The sequence below is a fragment of the Rhinatrema bivittatum genome, chromosome 1 (assembly GCF_901001135.1).
Source record: "Rhinatrema bivittatum chromosome 1, aRhiBiv1.1, whole genome shotgun sequence".
In the NCBI taxonomy this organism is placed as follows: Eukaryota; Metazoa; Chordata; class Amphibia; order Gymnophiona; family Rhinatrematidae; genus Rhinatrema; species Rhinatrema bivittatum.
Window position 1 is genome coordinate 124,797,551 of NC_042615.1, and position 26,509 is coordinate 124,824,059.

General features: G+C 45.0%; 1 protein-coding gene across 1 annotated transcript in view; it reads left to right on the forward strand.

Moving 5' to 3' along the window:
- The window catches only part of FRG1 (FSHD region gene 1), a 76,856-nt gene that overhangs the window by 42,559 nt on the left and 7,788 nt on the right, over positions 1–26,509 (forward strand). Inside the window, exon 7 of the mRNA XM_029586977.1 lies at positions 12,837–12,928. Within this exon, the coding sequence (XP_029442837.1) occupies positions 12,837–12,928 (92 nt within the window). The remainder of the gene's footprint in view (positions 1–12,836; positions 12,929–26,509) is intronic.

The window sequence follows — 26,509 nt, forward strand, 5'->3', positions numbered from 1 at the left end:
CAGGTCTGGTTTTCACTTCTACCGGAGTTGTCCATCCGGAGACCGATCAGTCTGAGCACTTCCTCAGATCTCATCACGCAAGATTGAGGCAGGTTGCGGTATCCCAACCTCCAGGTCCTGTCGCTCTCAGCCTGCATTTTGAGAGGTTAAGCCTGCAACTGTTCGATCTCTGTGGATGTGTCTTGGGTCCTGGTGGCTTCTAGAAAACCTTCCACTAGAAAGTCCTATGGACTTAAGTGGAGGAAGTTTTCCTTGTGATGTGAAGAGAAGGCCCCACACAAAAACTTCTTGATTACCTTCTACACCTATCGGAAGCTGGCTTAAAAACCAACTCTGTTGTTCATCTTAGTGCAATGGCAAATACCACTAAGATGTAGCTGATATGCCCATCTCTGTACAGCCTATCGTTGTAAGATTCATGCGGGGCCTGCTAAATTGAAGCCTTCCCTAAAGCCTTCTGCTGTGACTTGGAATCTCATTAGCTCAGCTGATGAAAGCTCTGTTTGAGCCACTGTGCACCTGTGACCTGAAGTACCTAACATGGAAGGTCATATTTTTGGTGGCGGTCAGCGAGCTCCAGGCCTTAGTGACTTATCCATGTGGAGTTCTCCATCTGCTAGCAGGGGAGCAAATAACCCATTGGTCCTGAGTCCATCTAGCTACATGCTAGGAAAGGTGGTCTTGCAAAAGCACTTGAAGTTCCTGTATAAGGTAGTGATGTACTTCCATCTTAACCAGTCCATTGTCCTGCCATCATTCTTTCCCAGGTCCCATTCACACCAAAGTGAACAAGTACTGCACAGTTTGGACTGCTAGCGAGCCTTAGCCTTCTATCAGGAGCAGACAGAAGCCCATAGACAGTCCAACCAACTTTTTATTTCTTTTGGTAGGAATAAGTTGGGCATTGACGTTGCCAATCAGACAAAATTCAATTGGTTAGCATCTCCTTCTGATATGCCCAGGTGGGACTGCATATTGGGGGGGTCATGTTAAGGCTTGTTCTGTCAGAGCCATGGCAGCGTCGGTGGCCCACTTGTGAGCAATTCCCGTGGAGAAGATCTGCAAAGCTGCAACATTTACATCTCATTGTCTGGATAGGGATGGCCGACACAACAATAGATTTGACCAGTCTGACCTTCAGAACCTGTTTGAGGTATAGAACACAACTCTCCCCACCTAGAGCCCGTTGTTTGAGGTCAGGTTGTCTCCCCCTCTTGTTACCAACAGCACCATTGTTGCTATGACTGTTGGCACCTGGTTGGGTGTCCGTTGGTCCCCTTTGGCTTGGGAAGCAGCTTATAACTAGGGATTCACTTATCTTTGTCCTCTGAGAAAGCAAAGTTGCTTACCTGTAATAGGTGTTCTCTAAGGACAGCAAGATGTTAATCTTTATGAAACCCACCCGCCACCCCGCAGAGTTGGGTTTCTCATATTTTTTGTTTTAATTTTAATTCTATGTTACAAGACTGGAGAGGGACCCCGTGTGGACACGTGGTATAAGGTATGCTGGGCCTGCTCAATGTGCCTAGTCAAAGTTCTAGAAACTTTGACATGTTATCTGCACCGGGGCTTCATCTGATGTCACCCATGTGTGAGAACTAACATCCTGCTTTCCTCAGAGAACACCTGTTACAACTCTGCTTTATGTCAACACAGGCTGCGCTGCGACCACTAAGCCATGCTTTGTGCAAGAAAAACACCTTCTTCATTAACTTGAACACCCTCACCCCTGCAGTATAGATAGACCTTTGTATATCTGTCTGGCCCCATATTAAGATAATTAACAAATTGGTGGAAAGGGAGCAGGGGAATCATTTGGCTTTCTCACTCCTTAAGAATGCAAGTGAGAGATCCCAGCCCATTTTGCCACATTTGTCCCTCATCCTGCCTGTCTTCTTCCCTTTATCTAGCTTCTTACTTTACATCCTCTCTGCTTCCTTTTATCTCTATCTCTTCTTCCTGATGCTTCCTCTCATTTTTCTCTGCCCTGCTGCCTTCTTTCCTCTCTTCTCCATCCAGCTGTTTCTTCCTTCCATATCCTCTCTTCCCCTTCCCAATTATACTGTCTTCTCCCTTCCATTTCTCCAAACTTGTGGCCTGCACAGTTCACCAGAGCCTGAAAGGGAAAAAAGGTAGGGGTATACTCACTCTCCTTCAGGGCTCTCCAGTTTCTTGCAGTCTCACACAATCAACCTACTACCCTCCCCACATGCATCGCAGCATTTTTTTCATCTTTCTAACCTAGGTTTTCCCTTTCTCTCCCGCTTCTGGCCAGTGGGAAGAGAGCATCAAGTTTCTTGTCTGCATTCTGCTCCACTCGAGGTCCTGCCATTCATCTGAACATCCCTGTATTCTTCCCAGACTCAATGACTGAAGTTTTGGAGATTGAGTTATTTTGGGTCTCTTGGCATAGTGTAGAGATAACAATTGAGACTGCGTGGCTGTCATGGAGTCACCTGTCCGCTGGTTAACCAAACGGATGCTGAATTTATCGGCATCCATTTTCCTAATCAGCACACAGCCACAGGTTCAGAAAATAGACGCTGGTTAACTGATCGTCCATTTCCCAAACCTGACCGCCGGCACTTTTAAAAAAAAAAAATTTTTTTAATCTTTTGTTCCTCTGTCTTAATATCACCATGATATTAAGTCAGAGGATGTACAGCAAAACAGTATTTTCTGCTTTTCCCTACCACTTTTCAGGGCGCTCAGAAATGTATGTATTGGACGCACATGTTTTTTTACTGCATGTGGAGTGGATAACTATAATAGCCTTATCGACGTGCATTTGCATGTGATGAGCACTATTAGTTTCCTGGCACATTGGAAGCGCGTTGTGGAGGTGCCAATCCCTTTGTAGCGGTGCCAATCCCCTTGTAGCATAAGGGGCTGTGGACACGCCTACACAACCCATGTCCAACTGCAGGTTAAACAGTGGGCTCGGCCCCAATGACAAATGGCATTGACTGTGGAGGGGGGAAGGATGACGGAGAGGAGTCCCAAATTTTGAAGCCAAACAGGGCAGCAAAAAACCTTGTAGCAGTCAATACACAATTAAGCTCCGGAATTCATTACCAGAAGGTGTGGTTAAGGCAGTTAGCGTAGCTGGGTTTAAAAAAGGTTTGGACAAGCTCCTGGAAGAGAAGTCTCTAAACTATTATTAACCAAGTAGACTTAAGAAATAGCCACTTCTTATCACTGTGCGATAACAGCATAGGATCTGTTTACTGTTAGGGATCTTACCAGGTTCTTGTGACTTTGGCCATTGTTGGAAAAAGGATACTGGGCTTGCTAGACCCTCAGTCTGATCCAGTATGGTAAATTATTATGTTCAGTCCTGTACAGCAGGACATCTCAGTCACTCCTTATCAATAGAGTAAAAATGGCCCGGAGAGTGGCTTTGTTTTTTCTGGGTGTCCTTAACTAGACTATAAGCTCCTCAGAGCAGGGACTGTCTTTTATTTGTATCTGTGCAGTGCTGCATGCATCTAATAGTGCTATAGAAATTGTAAGTAGCAGTAGGTTTTGGTGCATCATGGAGGCAGCCAAGATGGTGGGATTGCAGCTTTGCACACCATAGGCTGTGGGGAGCATAATGAGACAGACTGACAGGGAGGGGGAGACCTTACACACCAATTCCATCCTACACTGGATAGGCGAAACAGAGAAAGGAGGAGGAACTGGGACACAGGCATTGCAAGACATGTAGCTTTAGGGACAAGGCAATACTGCTGGACCCAGGATCTTGCTGATTTTGAGTATATCAGGTGGCTTTTGGATTCCAGAGTCCTCTTCTTTTGACATGAAGTGTAATGGCCACAGGTCACCCATCCTTTCCTCCCAAGTCTCCCACACCTTGAAGAAAGAAGCTGAATGGGTAAGTGCACCTTAGCTGCAAATAAAATAGATGGAAATGCTTAATCTTTGGTACCAGAAACAACAGTTCTAATCATATGAAAGTACTTAGTCAAGGAGCAGTCCTACTACCCAAAGAAAGATACACCGATTTAAAACAAAATAAATTGTATCATAAAGACATAGAATGTCCTGGTAGATTTGTACTTTAAGGCACATTTCATTACCCAATTTACTAAGTGGTACAGTGCCAGAAACCATGGTTGATCTCTGGCTTTCCCTTCACTTCTTTGCATCTAAGGATCATTTGTGCTTCTCCCATGCTTTCTTGAAGTCTGTTACTGTTTGTCTCCACCAGCTCAAATGTGAAGAAATATATTTTAATGTTACTCTAGAGTCTAACCCTTGTGAGCCTTGTATTGTCTTGTTCTAGAACTTCCTTTTTAGCACTTCAGATTAGCTGCTCTATTTTAGAGAAATTATTTCAGCTTAGAACTACTCCCAGGAGTGAATTTATACTCCTGTATCATGTCAGGTTCTGTAGATTGTGACTGGTACCGAGAACAAAGGGAGTCCACAAAGATTAAACAAATATGTTCTTGTTCTAGCGGATAGACAGATGGACTCAGGACCAGTGGGTTATGTTCCCCTGCCAGCAAACGGAGACAGAGCAAGCTGACGTCACAATATATATATATATACTCCTGCAGCGACCCCAGCCTGCCAGTATTCTCCGTCTCAAGCAGATAGTGGATGTTCATCTCCCTATGGGGATTGCTGTGAGTTTTGAAAGGAGAATTTTATATGGAGAAAATGAAAGCCCCACTCTCCTATAGTGATACGTAAAGGTCCCTGCCCCATTTGAGAATTCTTGAGGTGATTACCTTGGTTCGGTAGCTGGTTCCTGGTGTGGACTTAGCTGTTTGTACAACTGAAAGGCAGCAGGTGCAGAAGGCCGACTGCAGCAATAACAGCAGATGCCCTCTCACCCCCCCCCCCCCCCCCCCCCCCCCCCTCCCCGGCAGCCGGAGACCGTCTCTGTGCTCAGCTGGTAAGCGCTGAGCTCCGGTAAGTTTTCACAAAAAAAAAAAAAGGAAAGAAGAAAAAGATTTTACCTACAGAAACATTTAGGGGGTTTTTAAGCTTTCCTTCGGGCTCAGCACGCCATCCTGACGTTGTTCCCGCACCCATTGGGCTTAGGGGAACTGGGCAGCCTGTCGGGTTGATCGGCCCAAGTGGACTAGTCCCCGCGGTAGGCTTTTCCAGCACACAGCGTGGTAGGCTGTGGCAGTGTTTTCGTGCGTGCTTTCTGCCCTCTACAGGATGTTGTGCACGTAGTGCGTCTGCTCTGCGCATGCATTGTGCACGCCGTGCATGGCACGACTTTTGTGCACATAACATTTTTGAGCGTGGTAATATGATCCAGCAGGGCGAACTAGTAGTGCGTGCGTTGTGCCGCGCTTATTACTGGGGTGCCTATAATTTGGGCGCTAAACTTTTTTGGGCATGAGCCATTTGAACACAGTTCCCTGTACGTTTCCGGATCAGTTCAGACTCCTGGGTTTTGACCCTCTAGCAGATGGAGACAGAGATGTTTTTAAAACAAACTCTACCTTACATAGGATGGTGTCACCTACAGTCCGGCAGTATTCATCTGTCTCCAGTAGATGGAAGGGGTGCAAAACCTACAGTCTGGTCTGTGAGAATAGTTTTCTTAGGAAAGTTAGTCAGAGTTAGGGGATTTTTCTTTCTATCGCTTTGTTTGTGATTGCCTTAACTTTGCTAATTGGTAAAAAAGGTGAAACTTAGGGTTTCTAAATTTGAATAGTGTGTCAGCCTCCCAGGGGGTCGGTAGGCCCTGAGAGGGCCATCCCCTGCTGGTTTGAGGCGGCTGCAAGCCAGAGTTGAGGATCCTCACATTCTTCTGTGGCAGCTAGAGTGCGATACCGGGGAGCCCGGCTCACTCCACCCTGAGGATCAGCACCGTGGACCACTGCCGGGGCCAAGTTTGGAAAAAAAAATTTCTAACTTCTGTTTTTACTTTCATTTTCCTCAGCGGGTTGGCTCTCTTTCTCCTCCATGTATTTTCGCCGCATTTTGAGGATGGTGGTTCGGTTTCAGGCGTTTTTTGTGTCGCTGGTTTTTTCCTCTCTCTCTCTCCCGATGCCATGGGCCGCCTGGTGCCGCGCTTGCGGCTCGGCCCGCGCCCGTCTCTCGCGTGAGGGACTTTGTTCGGCATGTTTGCTGGGGGGGGGGAGGGTTAATCTGGCGGTTCAAAAGTTAAAAACATGGCAAATGCCCGCGCTTCGGCAGCTACAGCTGATCCTGTGCAGGCTGGAATCGATCCGTTCCCACTCAGCGTGAGAACAGAGGCCATCTTGCAGTCCTTCAGGTCTGCAACTCAGGCTGCCATGGGGGAGGGGTTTGCTACCACCTCCTCTGTCTCCGCAGCGGAGGTTTCCTACTGGTAAGGAGCCTTTGCAGCCTGATTCTCCTGCTACGGAGGATGACCCTGAGGGGGTCGTGGATTCCTCCTCCTCTTCTTTTTTTGTCTGAGTTTGCATTACTACTTCATAAGGCATTTAAAGCACGGAAGTCAGGCAAGAGGCGCACGGCAGAAAAAGTCGCCGCTGGAGGGGCCGAGTCTCATGCCAGGAAGCGCGCTAAACCTCGAGGCGAGAAGGGACCGTCTCTGCCTAAGTGCTCGCTCCGTTTGGGGGTTCCGCAGCCGGATATGGATACCTCGGGACAGGATACCGATCCAGAGGACCCGGATCCACAGCCTTCTCCTCCACAAGGTGTGGATGTGGATCCTGATCTGCAGCCGCAGGGAATGGTAAGAGGCTTGCAGGCTGCGTAGAGGGATGACCCCAAGGTAGTTCGCCTATTTCAGAAGGACGAGCTTGCTCCTCTTATTCCTGCTATCCTGGCGAAGCTGGGCATTGAGAGTCCTCCCGAAGAGGTTAAGTTAGGTAAGATGGATCCTGTCTTGTTGGGCCTGAGAGGTCCAGCAACTGCCTTCCCTTTTCATTTTTCAGCTACAGACTTGCTGTTCTGGGAGTGGGATACCCCGGAGCTGGGGTTGAAAGTGGGAAAGGCCATGGATAAGCTATATTCTCTGCCAGAGGATGCTTTAGAGATGCTGCAGGTACCCAAGGTTGACGCAGCCGTATCCGCGGTCACCAAGAAAACCACGATCCCTGTTACAGGAGTAACCGCACTTAAGGACCTGCAGGACCGGAAGTTGAAGGTCCAGCTTAAGAGAATGTTTTAAGTCTCTGCCCTGGGAGTCAGGACAGCTATGTGCAGCAACTTCGCAATGAAAGCGAGTCTTTGCTGGGTGCAACAGTTGCAGGCCAATGCCAGCCTTTTGCAGGAGGAGGCTGCTCAAGCGAGTCTGTTAGAATCCTCCGTGGCCTACTGTGCTGATGCGTTTCATGACTTGTTAAGGATGTCGGCGAGGTCCATGGTGTCGGCGGTCTCGCATTCACGGTGTGGCTTTGGTGGCGCATCCGGATGTGGTTCATTTTCTCGGGGTGCCAAGCATTTGCGGCCTCCGGTGAGAAATCCTTGCCCGTCTTGGAATTTGAATTTAATGCTCAAAAGCTCTGGTCTCAGCTCCCTTTGAGCCTTTGAAGAGGCTAACCCTGAAGGACCTTACTTTGGAAGTTATCTTTCTGGTCTATCGGAGCTCCAAGCTCTTTCTTGTCGGGAAACGTTCTTGCGGATTCCGGATTCGGGGGTTTCTTTACGAATGGTGCCTTCCTTTCTACCGAAAGTGGTCTCAGCCTTTCTTGTCAACTAATTGGTGGAGCTTCTGGCTTTCTCAGATGTAGATCAGTCGGATCCGTTGTCTTGGGACTTGCGGAGGCTGGACGTTCGCAGAGCATTATTACGTTATTTGGAGGTCACCAATGATTTTCAGCTGACGGACCATCTGTTTGTATTGTGGAATGGTCCCAAGCGTGGTAGGATGGCATCTAAGACTACCATAGCTCGCAGGTTGAAGGAGACCATTAACTCGGCCTATTTATTACGTGGTAAGCCTCTTCCTCTGGAGCTTCGTACTCACTCTTCTTGTTCTCAGGCGGCATCTTGGGCGGAATGTCACTTGGTGTCGCCGCAGGAGATTTGTCGGGTGGCTACTTGGAATTCCATTCATACGTTTGCGAGGCATTACCGATTGGACGTTCAGGCGCAGGGATCTGCGGAGTTTGGAGCAGGTGCGCTGCGAGCGGGCTTCTCCAGATCCCACCCCAAGTAGGTCAGCTCTGGTACATCTCAGGAGTCTGGACGGATCCGGGTACATACAGGGAAAGGAAAATTAGTTCTTACCTGATAATTTTCGTTCCTGTAGTACAACAGATCAGTCCAGAGTCCCGCCCATAAGATATATGGAAGTTAGGGAGAGTCTGCTCATTCCCTATTTTTTTTCAGTTGTCAAATCTGCAGAACACGCTATCCTGTTTTGGATTGTCCTTGTTTCAGTGGGTCCACAGGTTCCGTTCCTTGGGGGGGGGGGGTTCAGTGATCCAAATATTTTTTTTTCTAGTTGGAGGTTCTTGTACATAGTTCTAGTAGTTCTGAAGTCATGCTCTTTGACATTCAGTAATACTGCCGGACTGTAGGTGGCACATCCTATGTAAGGCGGAGTTTGTTTTAAAATCATCTCTATCTCCATCTGCTGGGGGGGGGGGGGCAAAACCCAGGAGCCTGGACTGATCCGTTGTACTACAGGAATGAAAATTATCAGGTAAGAACTAATTTTCCTTTACTGCCGCTCATGGCACAGATAAACAAGATGCCTAAGCACCTTTCTCTTTGAGTTGCCTGTCATATTAGGGCTTCTTAGCCTGACCTGTCTTCCAACATGTGTCAACACTGTGCACCTGCTCAGGGCAATTGTCTTCCTCAATTTTGCTAAACTGGGATTTTTTCATTCTAATGATGGTCTGGTTATGGTTTTGGCTGGAAGTGCGCCAGATCTTTGTATTCCCTTGACTGGCACCTCCGCAGGAGATGGCATTTCAGTTGGGCCCGCTCCAGTACCTTGTAGGCTTGGTCTGGATCCAACTGCTTTTTCTTGGGTGGAGTTTTTTTTTCAAGGTTTACAAGCAGTCCTCCACTTTGCCCACTCCAGTCAGGTCGGACGCTCAGCTGGTGGCACCTCCTTCTTTCAATCCTACTGTTAAGCGTTGTGGCACACCTCTGTTTGCCACGGGTATCCCCAGTAGGGACGCGGATGGCACAGATGATGAGGCAGATCCTGATTCCCTAGAAGATGGTGAAATTCCTCCTAGTTTGGAGCCATTTATAGAGATGAACTACCAGCCCTGATTTCCCAGACATTGAAGATGCTGGGAGTGCCTGGGGTGGATTCTTTGTCAGAGCCGAAGAAGAATACCATTTTGGTCTCCTTACATAAAGCCTCTTGCTTTTTTCCTGTTATGGACGTCATTCAAGAATTGTTTGATCTTGAATGGGATGTCCTGGAGGCAAATTTCAAAGGGGGTCGGGCATTGGAAGGCCTTTACCCTCTGGATCCAGCTGTGAGAGGGTGTTTGCATTTTTCCAAAGTGGATATGCTTGTCTGCACCGTATCTAAACAGATGTAACTGATAGGCAGATTGAATCTATCCTTAAGCAAGCCTTTGACGCAGTGGCAATGACCTTGCATATTGCTTCCTGTTGCACGTTCTTGTCTGCTTCTCTCTCAGGAGGTGGATGATTCGGGGGTGAATTCTAGAACCATTATGGAACCCGCTGCTACCTTTTTGACAGACGCAGGCTGTGATTTGGTCCGTACCTCAGTCAGAGAAGTGGTTTCAGTAGTGGTGGCCAGACGTCAGCAATGGTTGCTGAATTGGTCAGCTGAGCAAGCCACCAAGGCTAATCTTACAAAAATGCCCTTTAAAGGCATCCTGGTACATGCCTGGACGACTGGCTGATTCAGGCCAAGTCTTTGGCAGAGAGCAATCTGGTGCCCAACAAGGTAATTTCCTTACTGCAGGAGCTAGATTAGGTGGTGATCCTGGCCAAGAGCAGTCTCTGGCCTTTTCAGTCATTGGAGTATCTGGGAGTTCACTTCATCATGAGGCTGGCCAAAGTTTTCCTGCTGGAAGTTCACATTCAAAAATTGATGTCTCAGGTGCATCAGTTGGTAAATGCTTTATGCCTGACAGTGTGGTCCTGTCTGCAGGTGCTCGGCTTGATGGCGGCAACCCTGGAAGCGGTGCCGTGGGCAAGGGCTCATATGAATCCTCTTCAGCGCTCACTGCTGTCTTGTTGGAACCCGCAGTCTCAGGACTATATTTGGTTCGGTTCCACTTGCCGATGGAAATCCGTTCTCGCCTCCAGTGGTAGTTGCAAGAAGCTTATCTGAGAGAGGGAATTTCCTTGTCCGCCCCAAACTGGTTGGTGCTCACAACAGATGCAAGTCTTCAGGATTGAGGAGCTCACTGTCTGGAACTGATGGCCCAGGGACGTTGGACGGGCAAAGAGGCTCTCTGGAACATCAATTGCCTGGAAGCCCGGGTGGTCAGGTTGGTGTGCTTGCAGTTCAGTCTCAAACTACTGGGACAAGCAGTCTTCATAATATCGGACTGTGGCCTACATCAATCACCAGGGAGGAACCAAAATCCAGCAAGTGTAGCAGGAAATAGACCAACTTATGGAATGAGCGGAAGGACATCTTCACATTATCTTAGCCTCTCACATCACAGAACAAGACAACATATGAGCAGACTTTCTCAGCAGGGAGAATCTAGACCCCTGAGAATGGGTGTTGTCTGCCAAGGCATTTCAGCTGATAGTGAATCACTGGGGCCTTCCATCCCTAGACCTGCTGGCGATTTCCACAAGGGGCTGGTACTCCTGGTGGCTTCAGATTGGCCCAGGCGTCCATGGTATGCGGATTTGTGGAGACTTCTGGTAGAGGACGCCTTTCGCCTTCCGCCACACATGGATCTGTTGCAGCAAGGACTGGTTCTTCACGAGGATCTGGCTCAGTTCTATCTTAAGGTTTGGCCCTTGAGAGGGCTCGCCTCTTGAAGCATGGATATTCTTCTGCAGTGATTGCTATCTTACTCCACGCTTGGAAGTTCTCCACTTCTCTAGCATACGTGTGGGTTTGGAGTGTGTTTGAGGACTGGTGCGAGGAGTGTAGTGTTCTTCATTCGGGTAAAATCCCGCTTATTCTGGATTTTTTGCAGGATTGGTTGAATAAAGGATTGACCCTTGATTCCTTGAAGGTTCAGGTTGTGGTTCTTACATGTTTCAGAATCACGATGTGGTGTCTCCCTATTGCCCCATCCTGATGTAGCCCAGTTGTTGAAGGGAGTGAAGCACCTTCGGCATTCCTTGCAGTGGTTGGTTACTTTGTGGAGTCTTAACCTGGCGCGGGAGTTTTTAGCAGACCCTACGTTTCGATCGCTGCCTAGCCTTTCCTTGCAATTATTGATCCTGAAGACAATATTCCTGGTGGCTATATGTTCTGCGTGTCGCATTTCCATGTTGCAGGCCTTTTCTTGCCAGGAGCTTTTCCTTTGTGTGACTCCAGGAGCATTGCAGTTGTGTACTGCTCCATCCTTCTTGCCTATGGTGGTCTTGGAGTTTCATTTGAATCAGTCCATTTCTATGCCATCCCTGGAGTATTGCCTCCTGCATTCCTTGGATTTCAAGACTCTAGTCATGCAGTATCTGGAGGTTTCTGAACCTTTCCAAAAGTTGGATAGTCTGTTTGTCCTTCATGGTGGAAGGAAGCAGGGCGAACCAGCTTTGCGGGCTACGATAGCTCGCTGGATTAAGAAGGTGGTCACGACCACGTTTGTGGATGCTGAAAAATCGTTGCCTACTCAGGTTAGGGCTCATTCTACTAGAGCTTAGGCAGTGTCATGGGCAGAGGTTAGGTTGTTGTCTCTGGTCGACATTTGCTGAGCTGCAACGTGGTCCTCGTTACCTTTTCCAGGTTTTATCGTCTGGATGTGCAGGCACAGGAGGACGCAGCCTTTGCACGTGCGGTGTTGACTAGACCATGAGCAACCTCCTGCTCTGTTCGGGTGTAACTTTTGGTACATCCCACTGGTCCTGAGTCCACTTGTCTACACACTAGGAAATGGAGAAATTACTTACCTGATAATTTTGTTTTCCTTAGTGTAGATAGAAGGACTCAGCTTCCTGCCCTCGGCAGCCACATGAGTGTGTCAGTAGTTCTCCTGTGGGGCTTTGGATCCCAAGGGATTACAGGTAAGTGTTCAGTCCCTAGATTGGGGTACCTAGATTCTTACATGAATTCAGTGTTTCTTGTTGGTTGAGTTCAGTTATGGTTGGCTGTTTTTAATCAAGTTTTTGATAGTCTGTCCACAGTTGCTTTTGAAGAGAAAACTGACAGGCTGGAATCACTGCAGGAGTATATATACTGTGACGTCAACTTGCTCCGTCTCCAAATGCTGGCAGGGGAACATAACCCACTGGTCCTGAGACCATCTGTCTACAATAGGGAAAACAAAACTATCAGGTAAGTAATTTCTCCATTACTAGTCAAGATTTAATCAGAGGCCTGCAAAGCACAACAATAAGCTTAAATAGAACTTGCTGGTTTGGTAATTGGCTCACTTACTGACATTATACTTAATAGTAATTTGTTGTATATTATAAATTCTGGAAATCTCAAAATGAGCTGAATCAAATAGAAGACAAACATTCATGGCCAGTGAAAATAGATATGATAAAGCACCTTTCTTTAGGATCAGGCTCATTCCAGATAATGGGAATTTTCAGATAAAAAGATTTCAGATAATTGGAATTCTTCTGGATAATGTAACATCTGAAGCAAATCAATTTTTGGATAATAGAAGTTTTTCCAGATAACAGAACAATGGCCAAATCTCATGATTTTAATTTTTGGATATTGGGCCTCTGGATAAAAGGTACTTCTAAAAAAAAAAAAAAAGTTTCTGTTTTGGTCTCCCCCCCCCAACTAGATTCGATCCTGTGCAGAAAGAGAAACAAGAAAGAAAGACGACATCCCAGATGAAGACAGAGGGAATGTTAAACAGTGTGAAATCAATTATGTGTATGTACCTTTTTAATTATTAAGAGGTAGAAGTCATTAAGGGTCTGATTCACTAAGATGTTTGTCCATAAACAAAAGAGGAGAAAGATGCTAGTGAACTGAGCCCTAAATTTATCCTCCTTTATCATCCTATCAGACCAGTCCAGGCATATGAGTTATGCTCCCCTACCAGCAGATGGAGATAGAGAGCAACTAGAATGCTGTTATCACCTCTTATATGCAACTGTATAGTTTGAAGCCTTCCAATATTTCTCTGCCAGAGTTTCTCTCTCTGACTCTAAGGATAGGAGGTCAGTTGAGGAAGTTTTACAGGTCATAGACCCAAATAAGAGACCAGTTATGTGTAAGAATGTTCTGAAAGATTACTTGATTCAACATATGCTAGACCTGGGTGAGTGGGAATTTGTGAGTACAGCCTTCTCTATGATTTGTGCATAGATGGGACGAGTCTTTTATGGATCTCATGGCAACCCCAAAGTTAAGTGCTTCTTCAGCTGAAGAAGGGAGCTGGGGTCCTCGCGTCTAGCTACTGTGTCTCAAGTTTGGTCGCATGACTTGTTTGCTGTATGTGTTTCCTCCTTGGCTCTTAACAGGAACAGTTCTTCAGAAGATAGGGGCTCATCTAAGCTTAGTAGTTCTAGTACGTCCAGATTGGCCGAGGCATCCATGGTACATAGATCTGTTGAGATTCAGAATAAGAAGGCTACTGAGGCTGCAGTAGAGTGGGAAGTTCTTAGTTCAGGGTCCCGTTTGGATGGACGACCTGTCTCCATTTTGTCTTACAGCCTAGCTATTGAAAGGAGGAGAACAAGAAAGAAGGGTTACTTGTCAGAGGTCATTACCACCCTACTCCAAGTGTGGAAAAAGTTAAGCTCCTTGGTTTACATTAGGGTGTGGAGAATTTTTGAGATGCGGTGTTCCAGGAAAGGAACTTCTGATTGTGTCTTTCTTACAGAATGGTCTAAAAAATGATTTGTCTTTGAATTCCCTTAGAGTTTAGGTAGTGGCTATTTCCTGTTATAAAGGAAGGCTTCAGGAGGTGACTTTAGCATCCTGCTGGACATCTTGCATTTTCTAAGGGGGTGGAGGTAAAGCATCTCCACTTTCCTGTAAGGGAAACCATGCCTTAGTGGTATCTCAATTTGGGCCTTTCGAGCCTCTGAGTTGTGTTTCAGTCAAGGATCTCATGATAAAAGCAGTATTTTGATGGCACTCTGTTATGTTATATGCAGGCCCTTATTGTATAGGGAGTCTCTTCTGTTTTCTTCAGAGGTGGGAGCATTAATCTGCACTGTTCCATCCTTTTTTTTTTTTTTAATATGTAAGGTTTTGTCTTTTCACATGAATCAGGTGTTTTCTCTAACTACATTTAGGAAGGGAGATGTGGTAAAGAATTGTCAAGAGGTGCATCTCCTATATGTGCGTAGAACCCTGTTGCACTATCTTAAGGAAACTAAGAGGTCAGATCATTTATTCATCCTTTTCAGTAGTCAGAAGAAGGGGAAGCTGCATCTAAGGCCACAATAGCCCAGTGAGTGAAGAAAGTTATAGGATTGGCCTTAAGTTCCAAGAGTCATCTAGCTCCTAAGGAATTCAGCACTCATTCAGCTAGGTTTTCGAACCCTGGTGTGCCTCTCACTCCACTCGACCGAGATCGGCCTCGGTGCCTCAGATCCTTGCGTTCCTCCAGGATGGTCTAGAGAAGGGACTCGCCTACAACTCCCTGAGGGCCCAAGTTTCTGCTCTCGGTTCACTTGTCCATTTGCCGGAACATCTTTCGCTTTTCTCTCATCCGGATATCACCCGCTTTCTAAAGGGGGCGAAACACCTGAAACCTCCAGTCCAGACCCCTTGTCCCTCCTGGAGCCTTAACCTAGTTCTCAGGATCTTGGCGGGCCCTCCTTTTGAACCTCTGCGCGCCTCCACTCTCAAGGACCTCACTCTCAAGACGGTCTTTCTGGTGGCCATTTGTTCTGCACGCAGGGTCTCCGAACTACAAGTGCTGTCATGCAGAGAGCCTTATCTCCATTTTACGGACTCAGGGGTCTCCTTGCGTACAGTGCCTTCCTTCGTGCCCAAGGTGATCTTGGCTTTTCATCTTAATCAGACGGTAGAACTCCCATCCTTCTCGGCCAACGAGTCACGGACTTTCCGCAACCTTGATGTCAAACGCATCCTGATCCGTTACCTGGAGGTCACCAATGAATTTCGTATGTCAGACCATTTGTTCGTCCTTGGTCTGGACCAAAGAAAGGCTCTAAGGCTACGAAGACAATGATCGCCAGATGGCTCAAGGAAGCTATTGTGACAGCATACATAGGAGCGGGTCAACCACCTCCTTTGACTGTCAAAGCACATTACCTTCGATCTCAGGCAGCGTCCTGGGCAGAAAGCCAGTCGGTCTCATCCCAGGAGATCTGCCGGGCGGCGACCTGGAAATCATTGCATACATTTGCAAGGCACTAATGATTGCATCTCCAGTCGCCGACTACCGGTTTCTTTGGCGACAGGGTTATTCGAGCAGGGCTTTCACGGGCCCACCCTATGGTACGTACAGGGAAAAGAAAATTATTCCTTACCTGTTCATTTTCGTTCCTGTAGGACCATGGATCAGTCCAGACGCCCTCCCTAACAATTTTGGGGACTGGGGTTTTCCTGCTTGATCTTCCCTTTCTGTCTGCGCTACTCCGTTCATCCTCTTCAGGTGTTCATGTTTATCCATTCACCTCTACGTTTCTGAGGCTGTTCCTCAGTTCCTTTTGCAAGTTCACGTTGTAGCACCAGTTGTCTTGGTTTATATATGTTTTTTATCATACTAAGGTGTGGTTGGTTAGCTTGATCCATCCGTCTCTTTCTATGGCTCTGATATTCTCTATACTGAGGACTCACAGAGGGTGCATTGGTATATAAGACAGCACCCTCCGAAGCCTTGTCTGACTCCATCTACTGGTCGGGGGACATAACCCACCATCTGGACTGATCCATGGTACTACAGGAACGAAAATTAGCAGGTAAGGAATAATTTTCTTTTAAGTGCTAACATTTCCTCAAAAAAGATCTGTGGTTTCAAATACTGCTTTTGTGGTCTAATTAATGTCCATTACTAGTTGCCACAACTACTGCTGTCTGTGTTTGAGCCCAGACCACAACCACCCCAAGTGCCCAGAATGTTGCAGAATGTCACCAAGGGCCCAGAGACAAAGAGCTGCAAAAATAGTGGGACTTCGGTCCGAGGAACAGTCACATGCTTCTGGGGAGAGAATGTCAATAAATCTCACGGACTCTCCCCAATGCGAGAAACGGTGGAATCACTGAAAGGGCAGTATTACAAAGGTCTACAGACCCTTGAGCCCTAGGCAGGCCCTAGGCAGGCCAATGTAACACAGCTTTCCCCCAAAACCCACCCTGAGCTGAAAGTGCCCCTCTTACAGTGGGAGATATATAGAGTGTCATATTATTTCTCTAAAAGAGGCTTGGTCTCTCTCACTCTCCCTCCACCGTGTTCAGGGCCCCCTCGTACTTCCCGGCTTTTTAAAATTTGCATTGCTCATGCACGGCCCACATATGGATGTTTGGGGGCCGTTTTTGCGCAAGCAACACATTTAAATTCTACCTGTTAAAGCAGAAAAGAATGCCTGGTCCATTGGAGCATCCGGCGCCAGTGTATCGAAGCACATGGCACACTGGAGTACCTGGCACTTGTCACAATGAAGCCCCCAAAGCACGGCGCAAAGAAGCTACCTTCCCATGGCACATCAGATCGATGCACATACTTCAACACAAATATACAAGGCACTTGAAAAATCCTCTTCAGACTTTTCAGGGAAGAAAAGGAAATAAAGTTAATGGACCAAGTCAGAAGACGTGCCAGTTTAGATGAAGGTCCTGTCTTGTCAATCCAATATCCTATATTACAACTTCAAAAAGATCTGAGCAGCAACTACTTTCTTTTCCCATACTACAAATCACCCTGAAGAGCATTATACTCAGGACATCTTAAAGGCAACTTTACCAATGCAGAGATGTACACACAGAGTTCAATTTTAAATGCATTGCTCGTGCGAAAATGCCCACATGCACAAAATGCAGATTTTAAAAAGCTGTGAAGTACGTGTGGGTTTTAGGGCTTATAGGACAGCGTGATGGGTCTGAGTCAACTGGAGGACATGTAGGATGAAGAACCAGAGGGTCTTGAAAGCCTCAATATTAACTGGGCAAACTGGTGAATTAATTGGAAAAACTGGATAGTCCCTCACGTGAGCATGTTTTAAAATCTGCCTACGTATGCACATAAAAGTTGACATAGTCCTAGCAAAGATTCACAAAATATGTTTTCTCGAGCAATCTCTTAAGATTGGGTGCATACTTTCTCATGGGAGGTGTATTTTAAAACATGCATGAAAGTGCATGCACGATTTAAAATTGCAGCTTATCTCCGCTTGCATGCTATGTGCATGTATGTGCGCATGTGTGCTCATTTTAAAATTTGCCTGATAGGATTCAAAGTTCCTATGAAACCAGGCTGCAACTACCTCCTCCGATATCAATGACATTGCCAGTCTACCATCTTTTACAACAGGGATTATGTCTTCAGATACCAGATCCAATTTATTTTCATTACTCCCACTACCAGCTGGCCACCCTCCTTCTACGGAACAAGAAACCATTCTTGTATTGGAAGAGGATGCTCTATTACTAATCCCGGGGCAGAAATCCCAACAAGCAATGAAACAGATCAGATATAGTGAACATTTTTTCACATCAATATTTCTGCTATCTCAACAACCAAGCTTCCCACCTGCCCATTTAATTGTCATTATGTCACCACAGAAGGTAAATGTCAGGCGCACCACCTTTCCTACATCTTCATTGACTGAAAGGTTGAAATCTCACTCAAATTTATTTAATTTATTTAAAATAATTTATATACCGGAGGTTCCTGTATAATATACATATCACCCCGGTTCACAAAGAACAGTAACTATCGCTACAAATAGCGGTTTACATAGAACAGAATAAAAGAAGTTTTACATTGAACAAAAAACTAAAATGAAGAACATCCTCCTACATCATTTCACTTAATGATGCACAGAATCTTGAGGTCTCCATAATCTTAGTAGTCCTCTCACCATTCTCCAGGGGAGTTCCCAGGCAGCTCTACAGGTATACCCTCTGACCCCCCCCCCCCCCCCTGCAAATCTGTCTGAATATACTTCTCCACCAGAAGATAAAAATTGGAAAAGATCTGGATCCTACATCCAAGGTCATGGGTATATAAAAAATACTTGATATTCCAGATGAACCTTCTGTATTACCATGTGGTTCTCATGAAGATGTGGGAAACCCCATATTAAGGAAGAATTGTGGCAAGGAAAATAGACCTCAAATTCAGATTTAAAATGTATCCAGGATACAGAGTGGTCCAACTGCCACATAACTTGTGGGTAGTAGAATCCGCCATGAATAAGACCTAAGAAGCCTCACCTTCGTTCTAAATAATTCCCCGGTATAGAATTTTGGAAAGAAAATGTTCAAAGGCATCATGCTCACAACCAGGATTACCCAACATCAATTTTAGATGGTACAATACATCTATGAATGTGTGCAAAACCTGAAACTTTACACTCATTCTAAAACAGGGGAACAGATAACCCCTATACCACTGCATGACTTAGAGGAGGTACTCCGGCATCTTCTAAAGTCTGTCTACAAATATTTTGATACCACTGCATGGACTTCAGTAGCATCTATAGGAGCCAGACATATGGCATGGTTAAGGGCAAGCAGAATATAAGCGGAGGTTTATGAAAACTCACTGACCTTCCATGCTTAGGGGATAACCTCTTTGGGGGGAAAAGCTTTGAGAAACTGTATCCCAAATAAAGGAACAGAATGTGGCTGTTCAATCATTGTCCACGTTTACAGAACATCAAAACAGTGATAGACCTTCCTACATGCCATATAAACATCCATATTACCCCAAATATGGATGTTTATATGGCATGTAGGAAGATGGTAAAGTCATACAGACCTTACCATCTTTCCAACCAGCTCAGCAGCAGACTCAGTCCTCTCAATCCAGAGCTCACCCAAAGGAATGACGGCAGCACAAATCCCAACAGCAACTGCCAGCAAAACCACCACAGAGTTTTTGCTCTATCCGTATCCTAAAACAAACATGTAAATAGGGAGCAGAATCCAAAGTGATTTAGAACCTTGGAGTAAAATAACTATGGATCAGTGGGTCCTAAAAATAGTTCAGAAGGGCTACAATCTCAATTTTTTAACTCACCCAATGATACCATGCACTGTGATACCACCCACCGACCCATCCCAACTTCCTCTCTTGAAACAAGATGTACCGAAATTCTTGCAACAGAATGCCATTCAGGAAATACAATCTTCCCTACACAACCAAGGGTTTTGCTCTCAATATTTCCTAATCCCCAAAAAGATGGGGAATCTTCAGCCCATTTTAGATCTAAGGAGCCTCAATCAGCACCTTCATTGAGAGAAATTTGAAATGACCTCTCAGCACAATCCTCCCATTTATTCAACAGAATGAATAGATGTGCTCTTTAGATCTCAAAGATGCCTATGCTCATATTCCAGTACACCCTTCTTACATAGAAACATAGAAATGATGGCAGAAAAGAACTAGACAATCCAGTCGGCCCAGCAATCTCATGGCAGCATCAGCTGTGCCATACAAGTTACCCCCATACTTAGTTTCCCAAACTCTCAAAGTCAGGGCCCTTGTTGGTTGCTGTCTTGAGTCCAATTTCCCGTTACCTCTTGCCATTGAAGCAGAGAGCAATGTTGGAGATGCATCACAAGTATAAGGCTTATTGGTTAAGGGTAGCAGCAGCCGCATCATCAAGTTCCTCCCATGCTTATTTGTTTTCCCAGACCATAAAATTTGGTATCCTTGTTGGTTGCTGTCTGAACCTAATTCCCCGTTTCCTGTTTTCCCCCTGCTGCTAAAGCAGAGAGGAATAATGGAGTTGAATCAACAGTATGAAAGCTTATCAGTTAAGGATAGTAACCACCACACCAGCAAGTTACATCATGCACTCCTTTTTTTTTTTTTTTTCTCATTTCCATCCTCTAGCCTTTAGGGATCCACAGTATTTAACTCATGCCCCTTTGAAATCTTTCACCATTTTTGTCTTCACCACCTCCTCCAGAAGGGCATTCCAGGCATCCACCGCTCTCTCCGTGAAGAAATGTTTCCTGACGTTAGTTCTGAGTCGTCCTCTGTGGAGTTTCATTTTGTGACCCCTAGTTCTCCTGATTTCTTTCCAGTGGAAAAAGTTGATGATTGTTCATCATTAAAACCTTTCAGGTATCTGAAGGTCTGTATCATATCTCACCTGCACCTCCTCTTCTCCAGGGTATACATATATATATATATATATATATATATATATATATATATATATATATATATATATATATAGCTCCTTCAACCTCTCCTCATAATTTGTTTGATGGAGACTCCCCACCATTTTTGTCGCCTTTCTCTGAACTGCCTCCATCCTCTGTCCCCTTTGAGATACTGTCTCCAGAACTAAACACAGTGCTCCAGGTGAGGCCTCACCAAGGATTTGTACAAAGGATTATCACCTCCTTTTTCTTACTAGTTATTCCTCTCTCTATGCAGCCCAGCATTCTTCTGGCTTTAGCTATCGCCTTGTCACATTGCTTCGCCATCTTCAGTTCGCTATTCACTATCACCCCAAGGTCCCTGTCTTGCTCTGTGCTCAACAGCCCTTCAACCCCCATCACATACAACTCCTTTGGATTACCACACCCCAAATGCATGACTTTGCAGTTCTTGGTATTGAATCCCAGCTGCCATATCTTCGACCACTGTTCAAGCTTCCTTAAATCACATCTCATTCTCTCTACTCCTTCCAGTGTGTCCACTCTTGCCGATTTTAGTATCATCCACAAAAAGACAAACTTTACCTTGTATCTCTTCCACAGTGTCGCTCACAGAGATATTGAACAGGACCGGTCCCAACACCGATCCTTGTGGCACTCCACTTAACACCGTTCTCCCTTCAGAGTAGGTTCCATTTACCATCACATGTTGTCTTCTATTCGTCAACCAGTTTGTAATCCACTCTATCACTTTGGCGCTCACTCCCAAGCTTCTCATTTTAGTCACAAGTTTCCTATATGAGACCATATCAAAAGCTTTGCTGAAATCCAAGTAGATCGAGCACTCTTCCTTGATCCAATTCTTTAGTCACCCAATCAGAAAAATCAATTAGATTTGTCTGATAGGACCTTCCCCTGGTGAATCCATGCTGCCTCAGGTCCAGCAGTCCTCCTGACTGTAGATAGTTCACTATCCTTTCCTTCAGCAGAGTCTCCATTAATTTTTCCACCACCGAGGTGAAGCTAACTGGCCTGTAGTTTCCAGCCTCCTCTCTGCTCCCACTCTTGTGAAGGGAGACCACCACCATTCTTCTCCAATCACTTGACACCACTCCTGTTTTCAGGGAACTATTGAACAGGTTGTGCAGCGGACCCACCAGCACATCTCTGAGCTCCCTCTATCCTGGGATGAACCTCATCAGGCCCCATGGCTTTGTCCATTTTTAGTTTTCCTAGCTCTTCTCATATGTCCTCTTCTGTAAACGGAGTTTCATCTACTCCACCCCATCCACTGCCCTGTTACCTAGCGACGGTCCTTCTCCAGGGTCGTCTTTAGTGAACACCGAACTGAAGTTTTTGTTTAATATTTCCGCCATTTCTTAATCTCTCTCCACACATTGTTCCTTTCCACCTTTCAGTTTCACTATACCACTTCAGACCTTTCTCCTTATCTGAAAAATGTTTTATCACCTCACTTTACCTCTTTGGCCATCTTTTCTTCCACCTGACTTTTTGCTTTCTCTTTACTTTCTTAGTCTCCCTCAGTTTCACCAGATATTCTTCCTGTGTTCCTCTTTTTGGGATCCTTTATAGTTCTTGAACGCTGTTCTTTTTGCTTTTATTATATCAGCCACCTCCTTTAAGAACCAAATAGGTTTCTTATTTCTCTTGCTTTTGTAACATATAGATTTGTTGCCTTTGTAATTGCTGCTTTTAGTTTGGCCCACTATTGTTCCACCTCTCTCACTTTCTCCCATTCTTCTAGTTCTACCTCCAGGTCTTGCTGGCTTTACCTTTGTTTCAGGGTGGGGGAGAACCACTATCAATACAAGGTTCTTCCATTTAGACTCTCCAGCTCCCAGACTCTTCACGAAATGCTTTGTGGAGAAGACGGCTGAGAGGGGATATGATAGAGATGTTTAAAATCATGAGAGGTCTAGAACAGGTTAATGGGAATCAGTTATTTACTCTTTCAGATAATAGAAAGACTAGGAGGCACTCCTTGAAGTTAGCATGTGGCACATTTAAAACTAATCGGAGAAAGTTCTTTTTCATTCGACGCACAGTTAAACTCTGGAATTTGTTGCCAGAGGATGTGGTTAGTGCAGTTAGTGTAGCTGAGTTTAAAAAAGGATTGGATAAGTTCTTGGAGAAGTCCATTACCTGCTATTAATTAAGTTGACTTAGAGAATATCCACTGCTATTATTAGCAACAGTAGCATGGGATAGACTTAGTTTTTGGGTACTTGCCAGGTTCTTATGGCCTGGATTGGCCACTGTTGGAAACAGGATGCTGGGCTTGATGGACCTTTGGTCTAACCCAGTATGGCATGTTCTTAAGTAGCACACCTACTTTGCCAAGGAATACGGATATTCCCTTATTTGGATTCCTGGTTGATGGTAGCACTGACAAAGACTGCTGTCCTATCAAATGCCAAATTAACCATAAATTGTTTACAGTTCCTAGGTTTTCTCATAAACTATAAGAAATCCATCCTATAAGCCACTCAATGTCTACAGTTCATTGGAGTGCAGATAGATTCCACACAGTCGAGAGCATTTCTCACCCTCAGAGTAGCAGTCTTCTTGAAATTAGAAAACACACAGCTACTGAAATCTTCAACAACTACTTGCCACGTTTTAGTGTTTTTGGGACACTTGGCTATGATGATTTCAAGTGGTTCTTCTGACACGCCTCCAAATGCGTCTCCTACAGTGGTATCTCAGGAATCAATGGAACCAACTGCTCCAACCTCTTCACGCCAAGTTTCTCATAACCACGGAAATGAGGCAAGAGTTACATTAGTGGCTACAACCTCAAATACTACAGAGTGGTGTGCCCCTTCAACCAACACCACACCAAATAGTATGTAAGGGGTTCCATCTCAAGGTGTCTTCAGGTCATCCAATAAGTGTTCCCCAGCACTCTGTCCGCTTTGCTCCATTTCACTGTTAGAGCCTCTCCAGCCTGATTCCCTCTGCAGGATCCCTGTGTATTTGGGGAGTCTCTGTTAGGCCACCCTCTCTTCTCACATCCTCCTTTCTGATTCCAATGCTTTCTCCACCCCCTCCTCCTCCGCTCCTTCTCCTTAATCAGGTCAGCACCTGAGCTGTTTCCTGTTACTTCCTGCCATGCAGTTCAATTCATACTGCAGGGAGCTGTCAGTTTCCTGTCCTGTCTTTAACTTTCTCAGGTCCTTGCCCCTAAGGGGCACCTGGAAGGGATGTGCTTCCCATTACACCCCACCCAATTTTTTTTGGATGTCTGGCTCTTTTTCCTCTTTGACAAGGATAGCCTCTTGAGTCAGAAAATTTAGCATTCTTATGTTCACTGCCTGCCCAATGCTGAACTTCAAACCATAAAGGCTGTAGGGCTAGATACCACCTAGTAAGACAGGCATTGGTATTGTGATTTTGGTTGAGCCATTACAGAGGTGCATGGTCCATCATCGGTGTGAACTGCCTTCCCAAAAAATAATATTTTAGATTTTCCACAGCCCATTTTAACTGCCAAGCATTCATTTTCTTTAGTGGCATAATGCTTTTCATTATTTCCTAGCTTACGGTTGCTCCTCCTCCCTCACCTTCTGCGATAGTACCGTCTCCAATCCCACATTGGAGGCATCCATCTGCAGAATAAAAGGAAGTTTGAAGTCTACAATATTGAGCACCAGCTTTTCACATAACTTTTTTTGTTTTTTTTTTTTTAAATGCTTCTGTTGTTGCCAGGTCCATTCGAACATGGTTGAGGAGGTCAGATAGAGGAGCTATCAGACTAAGGTCTTTGCCATAGACACAAAATGGGAGAAATGCCTTAATGAATCTGGCCCAAAGTTTTGTATAAATCGTTGATAATACCCCGCTAAACCCAAGAATGCCCTTACTTGTTTTTTTGTTCTCTGCATTGGGGCTTTTCCCACGGCTTCTATTTTCTTTACTAGAGGTTTTATGATCCCATTACCCCAGAGTGAATTTTTTTAGGTTTGCTGTCAGACCTGCCCTGTGTAGCTATTGAAGCTGACTCTGCCAGGCCATCTTAGAAAAATTACTACATCATCTAGGTAAGTCCCAGCGTATACTTGATGGGGTCAGAGTACCCCAGTTGATTGCTTGGTGGAAGCTTACGAGGGCCCCATGAACTCCAAACAGAAGGACTTTAAATTGGAACAAACTCTTATGGGTGATAAACTCTGTCTTCTTTCAGGCATCTGGGGCTAATGGGAATTGCCAATACCCTTTTAATAAGTCATAAGAACATAAGAAATTGCCATACTGGGTCAGACCAAAGGTCCATTAAGCCCAGCATCCTGCTTCCAACAGAGGCTAATCCCGGCTACAAGTACCTGACAAGTACACAAACACTAAGTAGATCCCATGCTACTGATGCCAGTAATAGCAGTGGCTATTCCCTAAGTCAGCTTGATTAATAGCAGTTAATGGGCTTCTCCTCCAAGAACTTATCCAAACCTTTTTTAAACCCAGCTATACTAACTGCACTAACCATATCCTCTGGCAACAAATTCCAGAGCTTAATTGTACGTTGAGTGAAAAAGAATTTTCTCCGATTTAGTTTTAAATGTGCTACTTGCTAACGTCATGGAGTGCCCCCTAGTCCTTCTTTTATTCGAAAGAGTAAATAACCGATTCACATCTACCCATTCTAGACCTCTCATAATTTTAAAGACCTCTATCATATCCCATCTCAGCCATCTCTTCTCCAAGCTGAACAGCCCTAACCTCTTTAGCTTTTCCTCATAGGGGAGCTGTTCCATCCCCTTAATCATTTTGGTCACCCTTCTCTGTACCTTCTCCAGTGCAACTATATCTTTGTTGAGATGTGGTGATCAGAATTGTACACAGTACTCAAGGTGTAGTCTCACCATGGAGCAATACAGAAGCATTATGACATTTTCCATTCTATTAACCATTCCCTTCCTAATAATTCCTAACATAATAATAATTTAGATAATAATTCAGATTCCAAGTTTATGCCACCTTGTTAAATGTAACTTTGCCTCTTGTTAATGACCTCTTGTTAAATGGTTGTTAATGTTAACCCCCAGGTTCCTTGTAAACCAATTTGATATGATCCTTGTCATGATGGACGGTATATAAAAGAATTAAATAAATAAATAAATAAATATTCTGTTTGATTTTTTGACTGCCGCAGCACACTGAGCCAGCGATTTCAATGTATTATTCACTATGATGCCTAGATCTTTTTCCTGGGTGGTAACTCCTAATATGGAACCTAACATCGTGTAACTACAGCATGGGTTATTTTTCCCTATATGCAACAACTTGCACTTGTCTACATTAAATTTCATCTGCCATTTGGATGCCCAGTCTCGCAAGGTCCTCCTGCAATGTATCATCATCTGCTTGTGATTTAACTACTCTGAATAATTTTGTATCATCTACAAATTTGATTACCTCACTTGTCGTATTCCTTTCCAGATCATTTATAAACATATTGAAAAGCACCAGTCCAAGTACAAATCCCTGAGGCACTCTATTGTTTACCCTTTTCCACTGAGAAAATTGACCATTTAATCCAATTCTCTTTCCTGTCTTTTAACCAGTTTGTAATCCACAAAAGGACTTCTCCTCCTATCCCATGACTTTTAGTTTTCTTAGAAGCCTCTCATTAGGGACTTTGTCAAACACCTTCTGAAAATCCAAATATATCACATCTACCGGTTCACCTTTATCCATATGTTTATTAACCCCTTCAAGCAGATTTTTGAGGCAATGTCTTTCTATATGCTCTGTGATTTTGATCTTTAGAATAGTTTCCACCATTTTTCCCGGCACTGAAGTCAGGCTCACTGGTCGATAGTGTCCAGGATCGCCCCTGGAGCCCTTTTTAATTATTGGGGTTACATTGGCCACCCTCCAGTCTTCAGGTACAATGGATGATTTTAATGATAAGTTACGAATTTTAACTGATAGATCTGAAATTTCATTTTTGAGTTCCTTCAGAACCCTGGGATGCATAGCATCCAGTCCAGGTGATTTACTGCTCTTTAATTTGTCAATCTGGCCTACTACATCTTCCAAGTTCACAGTGATTTGGTTCAGTTCATCTGACTAATCACCCTTGAAAACCATCTCCGGAACTGGTATCTCCCCAACATCCTCATTAGTAAACACAGAAGCAAAGAATTAATTTAGTCTTTCTGCAATCAGAACAGT